This window comes from Akebia trifoliata, chromosome 3 (genome assembly GCF_017979445.1).
Source record: "Akebia trifoliata isolate Shusen 1 chromosome 3, ASM1797944v1, whole genome shotgun sequence".
NCBI classification, from domain to species: domain Eukaryota; kingdom Viridiplantae; phylum Streptophyta; class Magnoliopsida; order Ranunculales; family Lardizabalaceae; genus Akebia; species Akebia trifoliata.
Window position 1 is genome coordinate 6,489,842 of NC_141377.1, and position 21,904 is coordinate 6,511,745.

The 21,904-nt window shown below is 36.0% G+C and overlaps 1 protein-coding gene across 1 annotated transcript; it reads left to right on the plus strand.

The window, feature by feature from the left end:
- Positions 1 to 2,490: 2,490 nt before the first annotated feature.
- Positions 2,491 to 21,054, plus strand: LOC147405776 (sphinganine C4-monooxygenase 1-like). Its single transcript, XM_086433622.1, has 2 exons — positions 2,491 to 3,245; positions 20,340 to 21,054. Exons 1-2 carry the CDS (start codon positions 3,024 to 3,026, stop codon positions 20,895 to 20,897), a joined length of 780 nt encoding a protein of 259 aa, XP_086289748.1. The 5' UTR covers positions 2,491 to 3,023; the 3' UTR covers positions 20,898 to 21,054.
- Positions 21,055 to 21,904: the final 850 nt, after the last annotated feature.

Here is a 21,904-nt window from a genome sequence, read left to right on the forward strand (position 1 = left end):
TAAAAGATTAAATACCATCATTTTTTAAATTAAATACCTATCATATCCTGTTTCCTCTCAACATCAATTATCTCTCCCAAAATCATTGTCGAGTTTACATAGACAAATTGGCAATCCAACGCCACAACCATTTGGATTTCATGATGAAACTCAGTTTTTTTTTTAAATAATAAAAAAAAATTTAGGTTTGATTCGTGATTTTAAGAGAGAATAAATGTTAAGGAGAGAGAGAGAGAGAGAGAGAGAGAGAGAGAGAGAAGAGAGAGAGAGAGAGAGATGATATAAAAGGTATTCGATTGAATGTAATGAGGGTATTATAGGTATTGAATATTTTTAAATGGTGTGGGTCCCACTCAAATGTTTGTTGGGTAAAAAAGTTGATGAAGTAAGTCTCTTTTGGAGTTTTTGTAATAAAAATACAATAGTAATGTTTGCTTGATAAATCTCTTTGAACGAAAATATGGTGATCTAGTCCCCATTGACCAAAAATCTTGGCTTCACCTATGCTTATTGGAATATAGAATTGATAAAGTTAGTGCTTGGGTCTCTGTAAATTTGTCAAAAGACATGAAAATTGACTATCTTGCCTTAAAAAACAGAAAGAATTAAAGTATATGTATTTCGTCATTTTTGTCACATGTCATTCTCTAAGAGGGTCCATTTTGAAAATGTATATTTACATATATTTTTTGAGATATTTACGTGATAACCAAATATCATTTTTATCAATTACTTTTATACATGACATCCTTTCATTTATGTTATCAAAAATCACTTTTTACCAATCACGTCACCTTAACATATTATTTTATCTCATTCACGTTTTCAAAATCACTTTTCACCTAATATGTACTTTCTCTGGTTGTCCATACTTTTTAATATAATTAAATAGAAACCAAAGACCTTATTTCAACATGTCTTTCCCCCATTTGTTCTCATAAAATAACTTTTCATTTACCACCTAAACACTACCAAGATCATGCCACCATGGTATTGTCATCAGGACTTAGCCAAATGGCTTCATCATTTTGTATACCTCTTGTACGCATATACTATGCATGTCAATAATGATAAAGGTATTCTTTTTCTTGACGTTGAATCGCCAAGATTCTAGTCATGTTTAGGCATGCATTCTAAAGTTATGATATTAGGGGAGTTCTATCAATGAAATGTCCCTAAATACCTAGACCAACATCACACTACTCTCAGACATACATGCCTCTAGTGTAGACTTACTAGGGATATCTTTCTTTATACCATGATCCCTTATATCTTACACTAACATCAACATCCCTCTATAGAAACAAGGACATTCTTTTGCTCACATGCATACAATCCCATTCAACATGCATCCTATTGTGTATTTTTATGATATATATTTTCAAATATTTTCAAAATGGACAAGTTAATAAGGTAAACTGTTTTAGGATGGAGATAGTAGGGTACCTAACACCTTCCTTACTCTCTAACTGTATCCTGTACGTAGATTCTAGGTAGACAATTACTTGTATCCATTAAAGAGAATAACTACAATGTCATATTTCCTTAAAAATTCATTTTTAGATGCTCATTCATACCCATTTAAAAAAAAATGATAGCCATTCTAAATATAAATGGTAACGAGATTTTTCTTAGTTGAAAATCTCATCATTACACACTCCAAAAATAAACTTTAATGGAGAAATTCCAATTATTGAATGCAAGCATTATGAGAGACTTGAATCTAATTATTGTATTTTTAATCATCATAAAAAAGAGAGACTTAAATCACTTTATCTATGTATCACCAATCATGCTAATTTTGATTTATTGTTGATTCATCTAATGGTCCTTCACTAGTCATGATTAAATGCACAATGAAGACTCCATGAAGGAGCATCCAACTTACCTAAGAAAAGTCCACCATGACTTTTATTTTTGATAAACTTATTTAATGCACGCTCCATTACGTATTTATTTCTAAATTTCCCTTAATTTTTGTGGGAAAACTTTACGATACATTTACCAATATTTATATTTCTTAATGCCTTGACCTCTTTTTAAATTGGTGAGATCCATGATTCAGAATTTTGAGATTAACTAATCAAATCATTGAAGTTGATCCTTGTTTTAATCGTCAAGATCACTGGTACGATCATCGATACCAAAGATCATAAATTGTCAATCTTGACATTTGAACATGAATCATCGAGATCAATATCTAAATTTCATCAACAATTTGAATCGTGGAGATCACAAATTGAATTATTGATTTCGAGAATCTGAATCTCAATGTTGAAGATTTGAAATTTTGAATTGGCCGTTTCAATATTACACTGCTTAGTTGCTTACTCATCGAAAAAGAAAAAAAAGAAGAGTTATTACGATGCGGCCCCCAAAACTCTGGATGAATTTAGAAATACATCCTTTTAAAACTTTCCTTGGATTGAGGCTTACGTGGCGTGTATTGACGTGTGGGAGCAGGTTTCAATCCTCCACCCTAGTGCATACGAGCCGCACTCTTTCATCTCTCTCCCTCCCCTCGTTTCTCTGTCATCTTCGATTCAGAGTCACCTCTTCCCACGACTCGCTGCCGAGTTTCTCTCTTATCTCCAAAGAACCCTAGAAAATTCTTTTGCGCTTGATCTCCCTTTCCATTATACTCCGTTTTAGAGATTCTATAAATCCCTGATGGATAATAGATTTATGGTTTCTCGATTTTTATAATTCGATCAAGTTTCTGAAACCTATCGATTTGGTTTCTCTTCATCGGATTTCAACCTCTTGTTAGATTTTCGCGTAAATTGATCGATTTTATATCTCCAATCGATTTAATTTTTTTATCAGGTTTTTTTTCTCTCTCGTTTTGCCTTAACCCGTAAGTGTAAAACCCTGAAAAATTCTGTTTTTATTTTTATTTTTGTGGATTTTCCTCTGCTAAGTTTAAGATGATGAGAAATCAGGCGTGTCTGTAGCTCTACTTCACAATTTGGAGGATTAATCTTAATTCTGTGCGTTTGAATTGTGTTTTGGTTCTGCAACCCATGGATTTTTCTATTTCAGACGAATTTTTGGGAACTTTTGTGCCTATTTTGGTTTATTGGGTGTATTCGGGTATTTATTTGCTATTGGGTTCCTTTGATAATTATCGTTTGCACTCGAGGAAAGATGAAGATGTCAAGAATCTGGTATCGAAGATGACTGTTTTCAAAGGTGTTCTTCTCCAACAGACGATTCAGGCTGTGGTTGCGATCATCTTGTTCACTGTATGTAATTATTTTGAAATTTAACTTTTTTTTTTTTTTCTTTGTTTGGTTTATTTAGGAATTTAAGACACTTGACAAACGAGCTAATTTTTCTTCAAAATTTGTTGCTAATTTTTTTCATGTCTATTTTCTTTAGAGATTTAGGTAGGTTTATTTTTTTTTTTGCTTTTTTCCCCTAATTTGGTTTGTAATGGTATAGTTCTGATTTAGCTAACCGACAAGACAACTCCCCAATATGAAAATCAGTAAAACCATGGAGAAAAATTAGAATTATAGTTAGAATTTAATTTTTTATGCTTTATGGTTGGTGGGTATCATTAATGGTATTTCATACTTTATGTGTTAATGGAGACCCATTTGTGGTGGAAGAACTAAGATGTAATGGGAATTACTATTTATAAAAGATGGGTACATCTTGTGAGACACCTTGAAAGAGTACTCAAAACGGTAAATGGTTTTAAGCTTTTGGATCTTTGAACCTGACATGTCTTGAAGGGTTAAATGTTGAAAGAGTCATTTCAGTTACCAAACTCGTATTCTCGCCCTCCCCATCTCATGGTCTTTTTGTAACTAGACGTACTCGAACAAAAACATTTGGAATGATAATTTTTACTCTGAAGCATGAAGATGATGAGGTTTATGATGCAAAGTTACGGTTTTGGAACAAACAAGAAGCAAGGGTTCAGTGAAGTGGAGGGCTTGAGGGTGATGAGTGATTACAGCTGTGGTGGTGGACCCAATGGGGTCCTCAAATTTTACCATCTCTGATTCTCCCCACATGGGAAATTCAGCTCTAGCTGCCCAAAAGTAGATTATTTTTTCCTTTTCCCTTTGCTACCATTTGTAGGTGAAATGTAAACTCCATGGTAGGGCATATACATGACATGGACAATACTAGGGGTAGAGCCAGGATTTTGTCTAAGTGGGGGCAATTAAGATTATAAAATTTTAAAAACATTGTGGGGGCAGTAGTGGCTAATTTTGTTTTCCGCTGCTGTTATCAGTTAGTCACAATAACATATAACTTATTATGGTTTTAAAAAAAAAATCTTGTGGGGGCAAGTGCCCCCATTGCCCCAAGACAATAGCACTTATGTCATCTGGATTGTTTATCAGATGTGCAGTTGGGCCATTCTGGTTTGGAAATTGCTTTTTCAGATGTCCTTCTGGAATTTCAAGAAGATTTTGTGAACTTGACTTGGGAAATGAGTACTTGTCCATGAAAGTTTTGGCTGGTTGTGATCCATAATTGTGAGCTAAATCAAGAGTTTTAGTGAGACTAATTTTATAAATTGGTAAAAGTCCTTCAGCTCATCTTGCCTGGATCATCTGTTTAAGTAATTCCATGCCATTGAGGTTTCAAGCACTTGAGGTAAGTGTTACACCTTTGAAGTATGCGAATGGCTTCCATCAGCCTTTTGGAAGGACATTGGCAATGCGGCTTTTCTATCATGAACATCTCTTGTTGGTGAAGATTTGTTAGAGGGAGGGAGTTATATAGTGAGAGAATCAAAGAGAATGAGGTATTTTGAAGGGACAAAGGGAGACTTTAGAGAATGTTTTGTTACTGGAAGACCCCACTGGTCTTGAGCCCATATGTATCTAAGTAAATGCCTTTGAGATTTTTTCAACATTGTGATCCTATAACTTGTCTTGAAGTTTAATTCCAAGGCTCGCATATAATCTATCCCCTACTAAAAATCTCCTCTTAGGTAAATTTGAGGAATTGTTTCAAAGTGAAACGCTCACGATCAATTTGGTACTAATAGGAAAACCTGGCGAGTCATTAGTCATCTAACAAAAGGCAACTAAACCTTTAAAGACAAACATGATCATTTTGGTAGATTGGTTAAATATTGTATGCATGTGTCTTTAACATTCCTTGATCTTACAATGTAATAGGTTTTTTTTTTTGTTCCCGCTTGGATAGGCAAGAGACCTTTTGATGTTACTGGTGTTGGAAATTCCAACTTGAAATCTTTGAATGATCCCATCCATTACTTTCTCTCTATCTTGTTAGGTCTATAGGGGGAAATCTGAGAATTGCAAGCTATTGTTTATGAAGGATAAATGGAAAGCTGTAGATGATTTTTCATCCTCATTTTATTTAATTTTAATTCTAAGTGTTAGAAAGGTTATACCAGCCTACTTTAGAAAGATCTTTTGGGGGATAATGATGGTAATAACTCATAAAATAGGAAAAGAAGTGAACGTAGTTTACAAGTTGCAAAATCTTTGCTCTTATATGATATCTTGGAAAGACCAGTCTACCTTGGAAAGTGTTGAGGGAGGTAATGATGTGAAAGAAGTTATGAAATAGAAAAAGTTGTGAACATAATTACAAGTTGCAAAATCTTTGCTTTTATCCCGTTGTGGAATTATGGACGAAGAGTCAAGGCCGGCTAGGTTAGGCAAAAAGGATAGATGGAAGCAATGCGGAGGTGGCCATTGCTTGTGCTAGACTTTTTTACTTAAGAGTCAGTGCCATGTTGTTTATTTACTTGTTAACTGGCAAAGCAGCCTATCAAACACATGTCAATTTCGAATTCTAGTTCAACACATCCAAATGTATTTAGGTCATTTCTTCAAGTTTCCTCTCTACTTTTAAATTCATAGTTGTGGTAGCTTCATTGATGTTACTCACCAAATAAAAGGCTTGCTTAGAAAGACCATTTAATTATCTGAAATGGATCAATTGAAACCCCTTAATTGTTTGTTAGACCAACATATTTCTTTGGAGAACTAGTAAATACTATTTTTTAGGAATATGTGGTAAGTTTAGAGAGTGGTATTGGGATATATGATTGAAATACTCCTGGTAGGAACTTAAGATGAGGAATCTATCTTGTTTGGACATAGCAAGAAAGTCTTGATTATTTGACTAGGTGGAAGATCCAATCCCCAATTGGATATCCAACAACATATTTTGTGCTACAAAAGGACCAAAATCCCTCACACCACCCCTTGTTAACTTGGATTTACTCAATCATTATGACAAGAATCTAATCACATTGAAGTCTGCCCCTAGACACCACGTTGCATCATCTAGTTATTCCCAAAATTGGTCCTTGTTTCTATCTAAGTTGGGCCCATAGACCCCTTGTGAAGACCTAATAACGCCGAAACCAAAAAGCCCCCCACTAAAGGACCTGACACATCGACACATTTCCTATTCCACATAACTAGAATACATTGAGAAGTACTAAATTGCGGGCAACACACACCTATCTATATCTCTAGCACTCCAAAGGGAAGAAATAATAGACTCATTAAATCTTCCAACTTAGTCTCTTGCAATACCTCTAAATGGATCCTTTAAATTTTATCATTGCTTTAGCCAATCTTCTCTTGGTTTTATCATCCAATCTGCTCACATTCCTCCCCTTCTTCTTTGCACTTACAAATTAAATAAGGAAAACTCATAGATTAGTTCCAAGCCTTTCGAGTTCTTTAAGTAATCTCGGAATGAACACCTTACTACTCTGGGCCACCACTGATCCCATATTTGATAATTGGCCATTTGAATTATTGTTGTGTTTTTTATCTCTTGTTGCAGAATCACTATGTTGAAGAGGGGACTCCTTATGGGTAGGTTGGAGACTACCTTATTAGAATTGGTTCCCCCCGCTATTAGCCTGAACAGTCCTAATTTTCTTCTTGAAGCAAATCCATAGCTCTTTGTTATTCCTGATGATTGTGGGGAATAGCAGCATTGCCTCTTCTTTTTTCTTTGAATAAGACAAACCAATAGCAACCCCAACATCCAACACATTTTTTTGACAGGTAAAAAAAAAAAATTATTGAGAGAAAAAAGAAAAGAGCATGGTCATGGAGGCCACTTACCGAACATACAAAAAAAAGCAAAAAAGACCAAATTTCTAGCACTATTATGATGTGAACCATTAGGAATAATTCATCGAATCGATTAGATGTTAAAAAAATAAACATTCCCTTTATATATGGACTTTCCATTTCAGAAATCCGCTGATCTATTTTAAAATAATAATATAAAAAAAGCAACAAAATATAACTATGTAGTCACGAGTGGCATAAAGAGTCCTCTTAAACAAACCATCCTTTAAAAAGTTCCCTTCTTGTAGATCCCACTCTAATAGAAAATCAACCCCATTATGGAGGTGATAACTTTATGCTGTTCCATTCCTTTAAAGATCCTGTTGTTCCTCTTCAATTAGATACCCCAACATCCAGCAAAAGGACTTAAAGACTAAATGATCATTTTTTTGAGAAAAATCATTCAGATGCCAACATTTTTTTTTTGATAGATTGAAGGGAAAATACAACGAAGGAAAGTTTGAAGTGACCCTCCCCAAAAGCAAAAAATAGCAAAAACAACGATAAGAAAACTAGGGAGTCAAAATGTTACAAACGTTCTCCCATTGGATCAAAAAGTCCTCAAAAAACACCTCTTTGAACTCTTTGAATGCCTTGCACCCAAAAAACAAAAACTTAAGAACTGAAACAATAAACTCTTGAGTAGACTAGGGTCTGTTCTTTACAGAAGCCAGCTCCAGCTCCAGCTCCACAAGTTGGTTTCTGGAAGAAGCAAAAGCCCAGAGCCTAAAAAGCCATATCCAGCAGAAGCCTGTTCGTTACAGAAGCATAGAAGCTAGAAATTGATGTTCGTTTGACAGCTTTTTAGTACTGGATTCTGGTAAAATGACCAAAATACCCTTAATATTTATAATACATCCAGAATGCATAAACAATTATCAGAATACATTAATAAATATATAATTACACTATATATATAATAAATTTATATTAAAAAAATTATAAAAATAATTATTTTCAATTTAAATAAATTTATAATTTTATAATTCTATCGAAATTTCGACAACATCTCCTCTTAAAAATGGACGTATGAAATTTTCCTGATAAAAAAAAATACATGCATCAAACTTTATTCTAAAATTTTATGATTATAATTTTATTAAGACAATTGTATAAAATCCTAAAGATCACTGGCCAAAGAGACAATTTCCTATTAAATTTACAAAAGTTATGAATAATTTATACAAGTTGTACAATCATTCATATTTATACAAATTATGCTTTAAAAATAATTATTGTAATATTTTAACTATTATAAATTTTCAACTTGCATGAAAACTTTGTAAATTTGGGTATGTTTCATAATTTTGGATAATTTAGGAGAAACAAAAAGAAATATTGAACCAACCTCTTCATAGCCCAAGATACAAAAGCTCAGCATGATTAGTAATTTCTATCCATTAGATCTAGACAGTAATTAATGATCAAATCTAATGGTCAAATTATCCATGAATAAATCACCAATCAAACTTTAAAACTTGAAAGCTTGATCATCATCATCATGTGAGGTCCCATCTTAAATATGTTAAAAATTCATGAAAAAAAAGTAAAAATCAAATAAACAAACAAAAACCCATCTCAAATCTATTAAAAATTCATGAAAAAAGGGTAAAAAACCAAAGAAATAAACAAAAAGTCATCTTAAATCTGTTAAAAATCTATGAAAAAAAGATTAAAATCAAGGTAAAAAATAAAAACCCAAATCAAATCTGTTTAAAACCCATGAAAAAAAATGTGAAAAATCAAAGAAATCAGCAAAAACCCATTGAAAAAAAGAAAAATTAGAGTGATTAACAGAAACCCAAGAGAGGGTTTTGGACTTATAGCTAGGAGAGCTAAAATAGCTTTTCCAAATTGGAAGAATGATATGAGAGGGTACAGGGACACCTGAAACCATGTACTTGAAGATGAGAGCTTGGTGTTCTAGTTCTTGAAATTGAAGTAAAGTGAAAGTAGGATTTCCATGGGTGAGACCAGACCCAAGGCCAAGATCAAGCCCAATTGCTAGTGATTTTCCTCCACATATCAAACCCATTCCTTTTCAAAAAAAAAAAACACAAATTAGATCAGAATTAAAACCTAGAAACAGGAACAAAATACCAAAATTTTTGTGGGTGATGATGAAAGAAGAGAGAGAGTACTAGTATCTAAAGAGCGAGCAAGCTTAAAAGGTGGGTTTTGGGCCTCCGTTGTTACATGGGTTTTAGATTGAAACACTGAATAATAGAGAAGTGTTAGTGGTAGTCTGAGACTGAGATTGTTATAGACCTGAAGAGTGAAACTCAAAAGAGAGAGATATGGGTTTTAAAACCCAAAACTTCCCTAAGACGAAGCGCTTTGTCCCCCTACCGTTCCCTACTTCGTGAGGAAGTTAAGCCAAGTTCTTCCTCCTTTCTCTTCTTCTTGTTCACAATAAACAACAAACATCAAACAGAGAGGAGTTGGCTGATGCGTAATTTTGGGGAAGAAGAAGAGATTACAGAGAGGTGAAGAGAAGAGTTGGGGTTTTGTATCCACCTTCTCCGAACCCTTCTCGATTGTCTCTTGCAACCAAGAGTGACGCCGTCTGTGCTGAAAGCCTGAAAATCGATTTACATTTTCGTTGGAAATTCCAAAAAAGAGGGAGGGTATTTCGGTATTTTTACCTAAGCGGTTTTTCAGTAACGAGCTCTGCGCATAAGCAAAATAGAAGCCCACTCTACACGCCTCTGCTTTTGGGCTTTTGTTGATATTCGTTGGAGCCAAAAAAGCCCAAACGAACGTGGTTGATCTGGCTTTTTAAGCTTAAAAGTCCAAAAAGCTAAAAAAGCTGGCTTCGAAAGCCCAAACGAACAGGGCCTAAGTTTTTCCTTCAAAAGTTCTCGCATTTCTTTCCAAGCGTCCCAAGTAATCACAAAAGGGACTAAACTCCAAATCAACTTTCTGGAATGGCAGAAGCCCAACCCCAACTGTAGCCATTTGGTTAAGACTTCTCTAACCGAACGAGGAAAGCAACAAACCACCCCAAACAAAGAAAGAAAATGACCCCGCACCTCCTTTGCAACCCCGCAATGAATGAGCAAATGATTAATTGATTTTTCCCTAATCATGTACATACAACAAAGAAAGAAAATGACCCCACACCTCCTTTGCGACCCCGCAATGAATGAGCAAATGATTAATTGATTCTTCCCTAATCATGTACATATAACAAACATTTGGGCCACAAGAACCCCTCTTCCTCAACAGATCTATCGTTTGAATCCTTTCCCAAACGAAAAAAGCCGCATTGGATGGAACCCTTGGGCCCCACACAACAACATGGGGAAAAGTGGGGTCTCCAGTCCTAGTATGGTCTGAATAAAATCTCTTACTACTGAAAACAAACCTTAACTATTGAGTTTCCAAATTCTCATATCTTCCTCACTTCAACCTCTTAACTCTCTATATAGAAGACCCAACATCTATGAAATCTCCGAAACTTCCCAATCATTCAATGATCTCCTAAAATCCAAATCCCACCCCGATGTCCCAAGATCCAATAAGAGGGTTCTTTTTCCTCGAGATTGCAAAAATTGAAGGAAATTTCTCCTTCAATGCCCCCCCCCCCCCCGCACCACGCATCTTCCCAAAATCTTACTCTACCACCCCTCCCCACCTTAAAGGTTATCCTCTTTTTGAATTGAGGAAAGATCTTTAAGATATCCTTCCACACCCGCCCAAACCCATACAGATTCTTAGTAACGCCACTCTCCCACCCCAAAGGTCCTCCCCAAATTTTGCCGCTATGACTTTCCACCACAACCTTTCTTGATCCTCCAAATCCACTTCCCTAGCAAAGCCCCATTAAGTGTCCCCAACTTCATAAAATTGAGACCCCCAAACATTTGACCGTACACACTTTTTTATAGTTGACCAAGGGAAGCTTGCTTCTTCCTTCCTTATCATGTCACAAGCAATCTCTAAACAATTTGTCCAATCTCAATTCCACACTTCTAGGAATTGAAAATAAAGAAAGAAAATAGACTGGAATGCTAAACAACACACTTTTAATCAAAGTTAATTTACCACCCTTGAATAGGTAAGTTGCTTGCCAAACTCAATCTTCTATATACCTACTCAACCACCGGCTCCCAAATACTTTCGCTCTTATAGTGAGCACCCAAGGGAAGGCCTAGGTAAGAAGTCGAGAAAAACCCGCATGACACCCCAAAGTAGCTGCTAGATTTCACATTCAGCACAAAACCCATCGGGTAAACCTTGTTCTTCTGAAGGTTTACAGGCAAACCTATAATGGCTTCAAAACAATATAGTAAGCCTCCAAGGAATCCAACCTGATCATGTCTGCATCAAAGAATAACTAAGTATCATATGCAAATTGCAACTGGGTAACCAGTGGATCCCTTGTACTTGGACGAAACCTTTCAAATCTCCATTTTCCAACTGCTTTACCAACCATTCTACCCAATGCCTCTGTCACCACTAAGAGCAAAAAAGGCGAAAGCAAGTCTCCCTAAAGTAAATCCCAAGATTTTAACCTCGAATCTAAGCACTCATTAGCTATGAGAACTCCATCCAAGATCTGTCTTCTGCTCACAAAAACTCCTTGACTTTGGCTAATAATTGCAGTTAGAACCTCTTTCATTTTTGTTGCAAGTAGTTTGGAAATGAACAATTCGACCCGATATCCCAAGCACTATGCTCAAAGAGATCAAGCAAAACATTCATTAGCTCCCCTTTGATCATTTCCCAACACTTTTTAAAGAACCATAGAGTAAACCCATCCGAGCCAGGGACCTTATTCGTATAAAGACTAGAGATAGACGTAAAAACTTCTTTCTCAAATGGCCTTGCTAACAAATCCTTTGCGCATTCAAAATACTATCAAAATGCAATCCCGCTAGCTTTGGTCTCTCCAAGTGTGATTCAGAATAAAGGTCGGTGTAAAAATCTACCACCCCTTTCTTAACCTTTTCCTCCCCTTCAACCCAACTCCCTCCAATTTTAATCTTAGAAATGTAATTATCCCTTCTATGCTCATTTTCCATACAATAGAAGAATTTAGTGTTATAGCCCCCTTCTTTTAATCAATGAATCCTCGATTTTTTGTTTACAACAAACTTCTTCCATATTCACCCTCTTAACATATTCTTCCCGAATTACTCCCCTTCTAGCCTTTCCACTTGGAATGAGTAGGCCACCCTCCTCACTCTTGTCCAATTCATCTAACTCCGCCAACAACTCCTTTTTCAATTCCACCTTCCATTATCAAATAGGGAAACACCAAGACAAAAAAAATATAGAAAGAGAATGAGCCCATACCTCACAAACGAAAGAGTAATGAATGAGGATATGGTCAGTTGCTTTACCATTTGATTTATATAAGAAGCAAAAATTGACCAAGGAGATTCATTTTGGCATAAGCTGATTCAAAGTTAGAATTTTATCAAGAGAAATTATCAAAATGAAGAAAGATCTTAAAATGAATTTGTGGATCCCAAATGGTACTCAAGAAAAAAATTTGGTTCAAGTAATTCAACAATTGGTAAAACTATGATTGAGAAATCTCTGCTAGCTTCTCAAACGCGAGTATCTTACCCTCCCAAGTAATCAATTTGTGTTGAAGGTAAGATGTTAATTAATCTTGACAATTCTTGAATTTCTTAATCATTGAAACTTCTTTTAAAATTGAGATCCCTTATGATTTGTGTTGTGGTTTGTGGAGTCTGATAGTACTGGTCAACAAGGAGTACTATTCATCATTTAACTTAGTGCTCGTCTATGCGGCCGTGCAAGTATGCCACGGTGCAAGCTAGGAATATCACATAGGGTATTTTGGTTTAATGATGACATTAATTACGAGTACATGATATGCAAGTCACATTCTTTTGGGTGTGGGGTGTGGAAAGGAATAGTGAAGGTGAGCCAAGGTTTTAGATAGTGCATAGCGTTTTCAGTAGGTAATGACGAAAGGGTTAGGTTCTAGGAAAATAAGTGGGTTGGCGAGGTTCCTCTATCTTTACACTATCATATGTTTTATGAGTTATCCTTGAAAAAGGATTTGCCTATCTCTTCCTTAGTGAACCAAGATGGGAATGTTTTCTCCTGGGACTTGCGTTTTACACGGGCTTTCAATGATTGGGAGACCCAGGAGCTCGTAAATCTATCCTTTAAGTTGGACCATTTGCATTTGGAGCCTTCTGGGAAGGATGATTGTGAATCGACTTGCAACAAGGTGAGAAGTTTCTTGGCTAGTTCTTTTAGGGAAGTTCTTGAGCCCCATGGGGTGGATTCTTTCCCAATTGCCACCATTTGGGAGGCAATAAACCCTTCAGAAGTATCATTTTTTGCTTGGCTAGCAGTGTCTACTAAACTACTCACTCTTGATCATCTTATTAGGCTAGGATTTATAACATCAAACTTTTGTTACTTGTGTTATGCTTGTAGGGAATCCATTGTCCATATCCTTATTCATTTTCTTTTTGTGGAAATGACTTGGGCTCATTTTCTGCAATTATTCAATGTGAGTTGGGTTCTTCCTCCTACATCCTTGTCTCTTTTTTTTGGTTGGAGTACAATAGGATTCATAGGTAGAAAGAAAACTTTTTGGGCCTTACTCGCCTTTGCATTTAATTGGGGTACTTGATTGGAGAAGAATAGGAGAATTTTCTCTAGTGTTGAAAGGCCTTGTCAAGAGATGATCTTGCTTGTATTAGGATTGTTGTTTTATTGGTGTAAGGTGGATGTAGCTTTTAGAGGTGTCTTTTTTGAGGATTTTGTTTTTAGATTGGATGCTCTTTGTTCCCTAGTAAGGTTTTGGTTTTGTTTTTGTCATGTCAATTGTTTTTGGTTGGGTCATCTCAACCGCCTTTTAATAGAATTGTTTTGCCTATCAAAAATAGAATAAGATATGCAAGTCACATTCTATTGCAAGTCATGTCAGGACTTGGTCAAAAGGGCGTATTCCTTACGTTATAAAATATATTACTAATTATTTTTCAAAGGTAGTTTGTTACCATAAACCCAAACATATTCAACATCCTTTAATGATCACTTAATAAACAATCCCTGAGTAATGGCAATCATCCCAAAAATTTTTGCCCAATACTTCCAACATGATAGTAGGAAAAGGTCTCATGAAACACCAATAATCGAATGGTGATGCTCACAGTTCAACCACACAATGTGTTTGCTAAGAAATTTTAAACAATCAAACACAAATTGACCACCATGAATCAAAATACTACATTTGCCCATTGCTTGCTTATCGACTTGCTTCTTCGTACTATTCTCTATTTTGAAAAATTAATTTAATGGAGAAAAAAAATAAACATAAAAAACGTTACCTATTACAACATGATAATTACTAGCAAAAATGTCGAAAGTATTATATTGATTGAACAATTCCAACTACCAAGATAGATAGCTAATTCACTAACCACGCCATAACCCAGCCCTTCCAAAATTGTTCAGATGTACTTTTGATGGATAATACACGATCAATATAGGAACCATCCAATACATGATGCCATGATAGCCACAACATGTATCAAAACACTTTTCTTGAAACTCATTAATGTTACTGTTGTTAGAATTAGTATAAAATTTTCACATTTTTTATTTGATGTGCTAGGTTTTAAATTCGTTTAACACCACGGCCATCAATTGAGAAACTGCTCTTTGGAGAATGTTGGAAAAAAATCTGATGATTTTCTTCAGTAGTTTCTAGATATAAACAAGTGGAGATCTAAGAATTACTATATAAAACTTACTAGTATGTTTCCTCAAGAGCATTAAAAATGCAAACAATAGTGTCAATTCCAAAGCCTAAGAAATCACTTAGATCCTCGTTCATTGAATGATGCAAACAGAAAAAGAGAAGATGAATTCCCACCTAGAGTCATCCATTAGAAGTCATGTCAAGATCAGTATACTTCGCATATAATATTTTGTTCATTTGTATGTGGAAAACAATTTCTCCTTTCTCAAAAAACAACAATTTCTCCGCCTTTCTTGGTGATTTCTTCTCTACTGTCAACCATCTCTTTTTTGTCTTTAGTGGCGTTTTCTTGTTCTTTTTCTTTTTTAGCTGTCATGTCTCCTCCATTCTCAAGGTTGGGTTTTCTTCTTTCTCAACTTGTAGATCAATGGTGGTCTCAACAGTGCCAGTCTCAATAGTGTCGCCAGTGTTGAGACTAGAAAAGAAGAAGGAGAAAACTGTCATTGTTGTGATACTAAAAATAATCTCCAATCCTGTCGGTGCTGAGACTAGAAAATAATGAGAAATTGCCGCCATCATTGTTGAGACCATAATTGATTTACCAGATGAGAAAAAAGTAAAAAATCAACATTGATAAATGATAGTTAAAAAAAAGAAAATAAAAAATTACTACTAAAAATGAAGGAGAAATATTGACAATGGAGGAGAAATCACTAAGATAAGAGGAGAAACTTCCAAAGGTGGCTAAGTCAGCAAAGGAAGAGAAATCGTGGTTTCTAAGAAAGGAGACATTGTTTCCACTGACAAAAGAAGAAAATATTATCCTCAGAGTATAATAAGTCCGACATTACTTCCAATGGATGCCTCTTGGTGGATATTCATCTTTTCTTTTTATGTTTGCATCATCCATGGAAGGAAGATTCAAGTGATCTCTCAGGCTTTGGAATCAAAACTATTGTTTGTGTTTTAATGCTCTTGTCCAAATATGCCAATAAGTTTTGCATAGCAGTTCTTAGAAGATATTCTCAACTTGCATCATGGCACACTTGCACTGTTGCACCAACAAATACTATGTTAAATGATGAACAATACTCCTTGCTGACCTGTACCATTAGGCTCCACAAACCATAACACAAATCACATGGGTTCCCAGTTTTAAAAGATGCTTTAACGATTTAGGAAATTCAAGAATTGTCTAAATTAATTGACATATTATCTTTAACATAGATTGATTACTTGGGAGAAAATACTCGTGTTTGGGAAAATAGCAGAGATTTCTAAATCATAGTTTTACAAATCATTGAATTCCTTGAACCAGTTATTTTTCCTGAAAGTGCCATTTAGGGTTCAAAAGTTCCTTCTAAGATCTCAATCTTTATTTGGACAACTTCTCTTTAAACCTACATTAGATCCCTAGAAAATAGTATTTACTGATTTTCCAAGGAAATATGTTTGTCTAACAAATAGTTAGGGTTTCAACTGATCCAGCTCAGATAATTAGATTGTCTTCATGATCAAGCCTTTTATTTGGTGAATAACATTGATGAAGGTACGACAACTATGGACTTCCAATGGTATTTCCATAATTTCATTGATATTATGTAATACCCTAGTGTTATGTTATCCTTGGGTATATATGTTTCTCTTTTGGGCAGAAGGGTGTAATCTATAACTGAAAATTTTCTCGTTAGTGGAATCGGTGTGATTTGTGGATGTACCTCAATCTTGAGGGAACCACGTAAAATTTGTGTTTTCTGTGTGTAATTGCATCTTGATTATTTTTCTTTCTTTGTTGTTTTCTGTTTTCTGTGTGGATGTACCTCACCAACAATCTTCCCAATCCTAAAAACAATCCTTCGTCGAAATTTAGGAAGAATATTACACATACCTCTTACAAGACCACATTCGTGAGCAGATTGTTTGAGCCACTTTCCCAGCCAAATATCCCAACTCCATACTATGCCTTATTGATCTCCTTCCACAACTATATCTTTCCTCCCCAATTCTCCAAGGCCCGTTCTTTGAGGAAAGCCTAATTCATCGACCCAAGCTTTCATATGCCAAGGCCACCATTTCTCTTAGGAAGGCAAATCTGATTTCATTTAACAAGATGCAATTTCTTGTTCCCTTTCTTGTCATTACCTAAGAAGTCCACACTCCTAAGAATAGAAAACAATGATGATAAGTAGATTTGGATGCTTTAAAGGGTACTTTTATCAATGTTATTTTTCCTCCTTCTGAGAGGTACTTCGTTTACCAAGGTCATTTTTTTCCTATCCGATCAATTAGCGGATCCCAAATGGATTTGCTTTTGTATGGTGCACCTAAGGGAAGGCCTAAAGATAAGGTTGGGAGAGAGTCAACTATGCAACCAAGCAAACTAGCCAGGAGGGAAACACATGCGATTTGACCAACTCCGAACATCTTGCTCTTTCCTAGATTGATTGATATCTCGAAGTTGCCTGAAAACAAAGAAAACTCCTTTGAGGAACTTTATTTGATTTTCAGATAATAGATGATTGTATCGTCCGCAATTACAAATGAAAAAGCTTCGGACCAATTATTCCTGCATTGAAACTGGAAACCCAGTATTGATACAATGTTGATCACTCTTCTCAACATTTGATTTAGAGCTTTAGTCACCATGAGAAATAAGAATGGAACTAGCAGGTCTCCTTGTCTCAGGCCTCTTGAGCTCTTGAAGTAACCTATTGGCTCCCATTCACCAAGATGGAGGATGCCAAAGAAACACATTTCATTATCCATCTAACCCATTAATGACATCCAGCACATTTTTTATTAGCCAATCAGACATCCTTGTCATGTCCTCCATGGAGAAACATACGACCTAGTTCCTGCTCACCATTTCTTTTTTGTTCATTGAACTTCTTTCCCCAGTAATGAGAGGGACAACCTGCATATCTGCCCGACAACAAAGATGATCATGGAAGAGAATCGAGAATCCTGAGACCCTTCAACAACATAGCAAGGGTGAGGAGCCACCGTTGACTCATCCCTTCCATTGAACCCCCTAATCAAAATACTCACATTGATCTGATATCCCCAACAATTTCTAAAAGACCACCAGACAAAGAATCACCATTGGAACAATAGTCCTAGTGATCAACAGATTAGATAGAAACCAGTAGTATTTTGAGTAAATCCTATGAAACAAGGAACGCCAATCCAGATGCAAGATAGGAAACAATTGAGACCTCAAAGTGGTCAACTACCACCAATCTAACATCGGGAAACATGAAAATGGAGATAAAAGATGCAATCCTCGTACTTATTTTCTCAATCAGGAATGGATTCTGAGAGAGAGAGAGATGCAACAATACTTGGTTGGGAGACCTTTGAGGCCCAAAGGGAGACTTTTGATGAAGAAGCTTAACCCCCCACTAACTGTTCTCTACCAAAAGTGAGGCACATGTTGGAGATTGGTTCCTTGGATTTCTTATCTTGAACATCTCCGTCTGTTCTGATCTGAGTTAAAAGAATCCCACAAACCTCATTTCTTTCCTCTGGGCTATTCAAGATTCATATTGAGTGTATATTCTCCTCCCACTCTTGAGTGTAAGCCTGGTGACCCTCTTATATTCATAGTTCTCCTCCACTCCAACAGATCAGTCTTTTGGAGTAGTTGGTTGGTTAATATGGTATCAGAGTGCTAGGTTCATATAGGTCACGGGTTCGATTCTTTCCACCAATGTTGAGTGTATATTTTCCTCCACCCTCAGGTGTGTCATACCCCAGTTAAGCCCCCATGACCCACTTATATTCATACTTCTCCCCCTCTCCAAAAGATCGGTCTTTTGGAGTATTGAAACTTTAAAGTTCTTAAATCAAGTTTGAGCCTATGAACAACGCCCCTCCTTTAAACGAACCTCCAAATTCGTGTCTTCTGGCTAAATCTTTGAGATTAATCACACATCCCTACCACCCTTTACTTACCTTTCTTCAGACTTCATCCAGCTTTTCCCCTTTTATCAATGACCACATTGTAGTTTGGAAGTTAGGCTGCTCAGGCTTTTTGTTATGTTCAGAGTGGGTACTATCTTCATCTCTACTACTCATGAGCTCATGTAGAAATGTGTTATATAGTTGAACATCTTGAAGTTTCATAATACCAAATCCTTGAGCATTCTATTAAATGTCAGCCATTGACTTGAAATTAAGAGTGCTTATGCATGCTCATGCATATAAGGAGAATTGTGCTTCATCTGATTGAATTAAATACCCTAGAACATCATTTGCAACAGATGCTCTCAACGAACCATATGTTATAGAAATTTAGACTGATAGTGTAAAAAGCTGGTATATGTTGAAGTTTAGTTAAAATTGTTTCTTTTCCTGCTCTGGAAGTGCACCACAAAATTTAAACATATTCATATTTGATAAACAAAAAATTTATTCTCTATGTTGCATTGCAATATGTCAACAACAAAGCTTCCAAATGTTCACTCGCTGATGAAGAGATGTCATCTTCAATGACTAATTAATGTTGGCCTAGCAAATTAGAACATTATTGACCTATAATTCTGTTTGCATAGACAGTGCGTTCCATTCTATAAAGGAAATATTAATATGGCTCACTTATTGAAGCCTTGGAACCACCTTTTGATTGGTGTCACATGCAGGAACTTCTACTTTAAAAGGAAATCCAAGGAGATAATTGTAACCTTCTACTGTGTCCGGGGGTGGAGCTAGTAAAGAGCCTGTGGGGGCAATTGTCCCCACAAAACTTTGAGATAACCGTGTTTTTCAACTAACTACGTGTCTCATTTGCCCCCACTCCCTCACCTCCCTCCCTATTTGCCCCTACCCCCTCACCTCCCCCCCCCTTTCAGTTTTTGAAGTTGACTTTGGCTCTTGACTGGGCCTTCTCCCACAGACTAATTGGAAAAGACCGAAATATCATTTTCTTCAACTTCCAATCAAAAACCTCTGGAATTTCTCCCCAAAACCATTCATCTTCAAGCTCTTCAACCATACCATTAACTATAGTTTGCCCCCACTGCAAAAAAATCCTGGCTCTGCCCGACTGTATCACAAACTTTTGGATCGTTCAAAAAATATTCAACCATTGGAAAGAAAACTATGTATGTGATGGTTGTGATCATCTAATCAAATTAGAAATTTTCCTTGAGATATTTTCTAGTCAGGTGCCAATTGATTTGATATTCTGTTGATCTCATTAAATTCTGTCAATTGTACTCGAATCAAAGATGTCCTTTTCAATAAATATCTCAGCCTTTTTTTTATTATGTTGTACTTACCTTTACGACCTACTACCCCCATGGTTTAAAATATCGTATCGATTAAATGTTTTGGTTAATGGAAAAACCATTACTGTATCAGCCGATACATTCAACAATACAAACTGATACATTCCCGGAACATTGATCTTGGCCGTTACCAATACTTTCTGATATTTCAAACCATGACTGACCCTACCACCATGACAAACATACATGGCTATATGCATGTTTTAATATTGCAAACATCATTATGGGTTATGACGTGTTTATTTGTTTGTGTAGGTAACAGGAGATGATAGTGGTAGTACTGCCAAAGATCTCCGACCTTCCTTCATTGTGCTAGCAAGGCAATTCTTGATTGCGATGCTTGTTTTAGATACATGGCAATATTTTATGCACCGATACATGCACCATAACAAGTTCTTGTACCGACATATCCATTCTCAACATCATCGCCTCATTGTTCCCTATGCCTTTGGAGCTCTATACAATCACCCTTTAGAGGGACTTCTCTTGGACACAATCGGTGGGGCATTATCTTTCCTTCTCTCTGGTATGTCTCCTCGAGCCTCGATCTTCTTCTTCTCTTTTGCTACCATCAAAACAGTAGATGACCACTGTGGGTTGTGGCTTCCCGGAAATCTATTCCATGTGTTCTTTAGAAACAACACTGCTTATCACGATGTCCATCATCAGCTTTATGGAAACAAATACAACTTTTCTCAGCCATTCTTCGATATTTGGGATAGAATTCTTGGAACCTACATGCCTTATTCTCTTGAGAAGAGAGAGAGTGGGGGGTTTGAAGCACGGCCCACAAAAGCTGACAGGGTTGATTGATTACTGATGGGATATCTGTTTTGTATTATTGCCTTTTTGTGTGCCACGAGAATTTCAGGAGTAGTTTATTTGTTTCTATGCCAAAATACTTAAATCATTTGTGTATATTATTGGTACTTTGTTTATCTGGTTTTATATTTTACTTCTCTTGAATGAAGTTCAGAGTTCCCTAGAACATACTTTTTTTTTTTCCACAAAAAAACAAAAAGCTTTAGACAGCCATTGTGAAGTTGGTCTTTCCACACTTGGGACTTATTGTACACTGCTCTACGATTTTCATTTCTGCGTTTAAGCCAAAGAATAATTCTGAAGTGACCTCTGAACCTCACATCACACTTCTTAATGTATGGGAATCATAGATGCTTTTAATCGAGATACGAGTGAAAAAGCATCTACGGTTCCTATCCACTTTCATGTCAAGAAGTGTGATATGAGGTGTTCCAGCCTGAGGTCACTCCAGCATGACTCTAAGCCAAATTGTTAAAATATTACATGACCCAGCTATGGCCTTTACTTCTTGACATTTAGATTCTTTCCTTGGCTTTGACGTATGGTTTGAAAATGAGTTGTTATGGTTATTTTTCATTTTTAGCCATAAAATTGGCCATGCTTCAGTGAAATAATGGTAATAACGGGTACCAACCATAAGTAAGTAGAGCTTATGAACACGAACCCAAATCTCAGAATATTTGTATTGAAATGTTAAAAAATCAGTAAGTACCAGCCAATAAATTCGTTACGATAAAATTTGAACCATTTATAACAGTGCCTTGCAGACCGTGCTGAGATGTTTGTACTTGATATTCCTGATAAAATCCCAATAATTTATTTGTTTGATTTGAGTCGAGGAATGTGAGCCCAATTTCTTTGAAAGTTGAGATATTAATTAGAGATTTCTGTAGTAGAGCTTGTTAGAACCATCTTCTACTGCTTTTGCGTTTTATATTCCCTCCATTCCCAGAATAACCCACTCCACGTCCATGTTGAGGTGCCCAAAAGGTGATGGG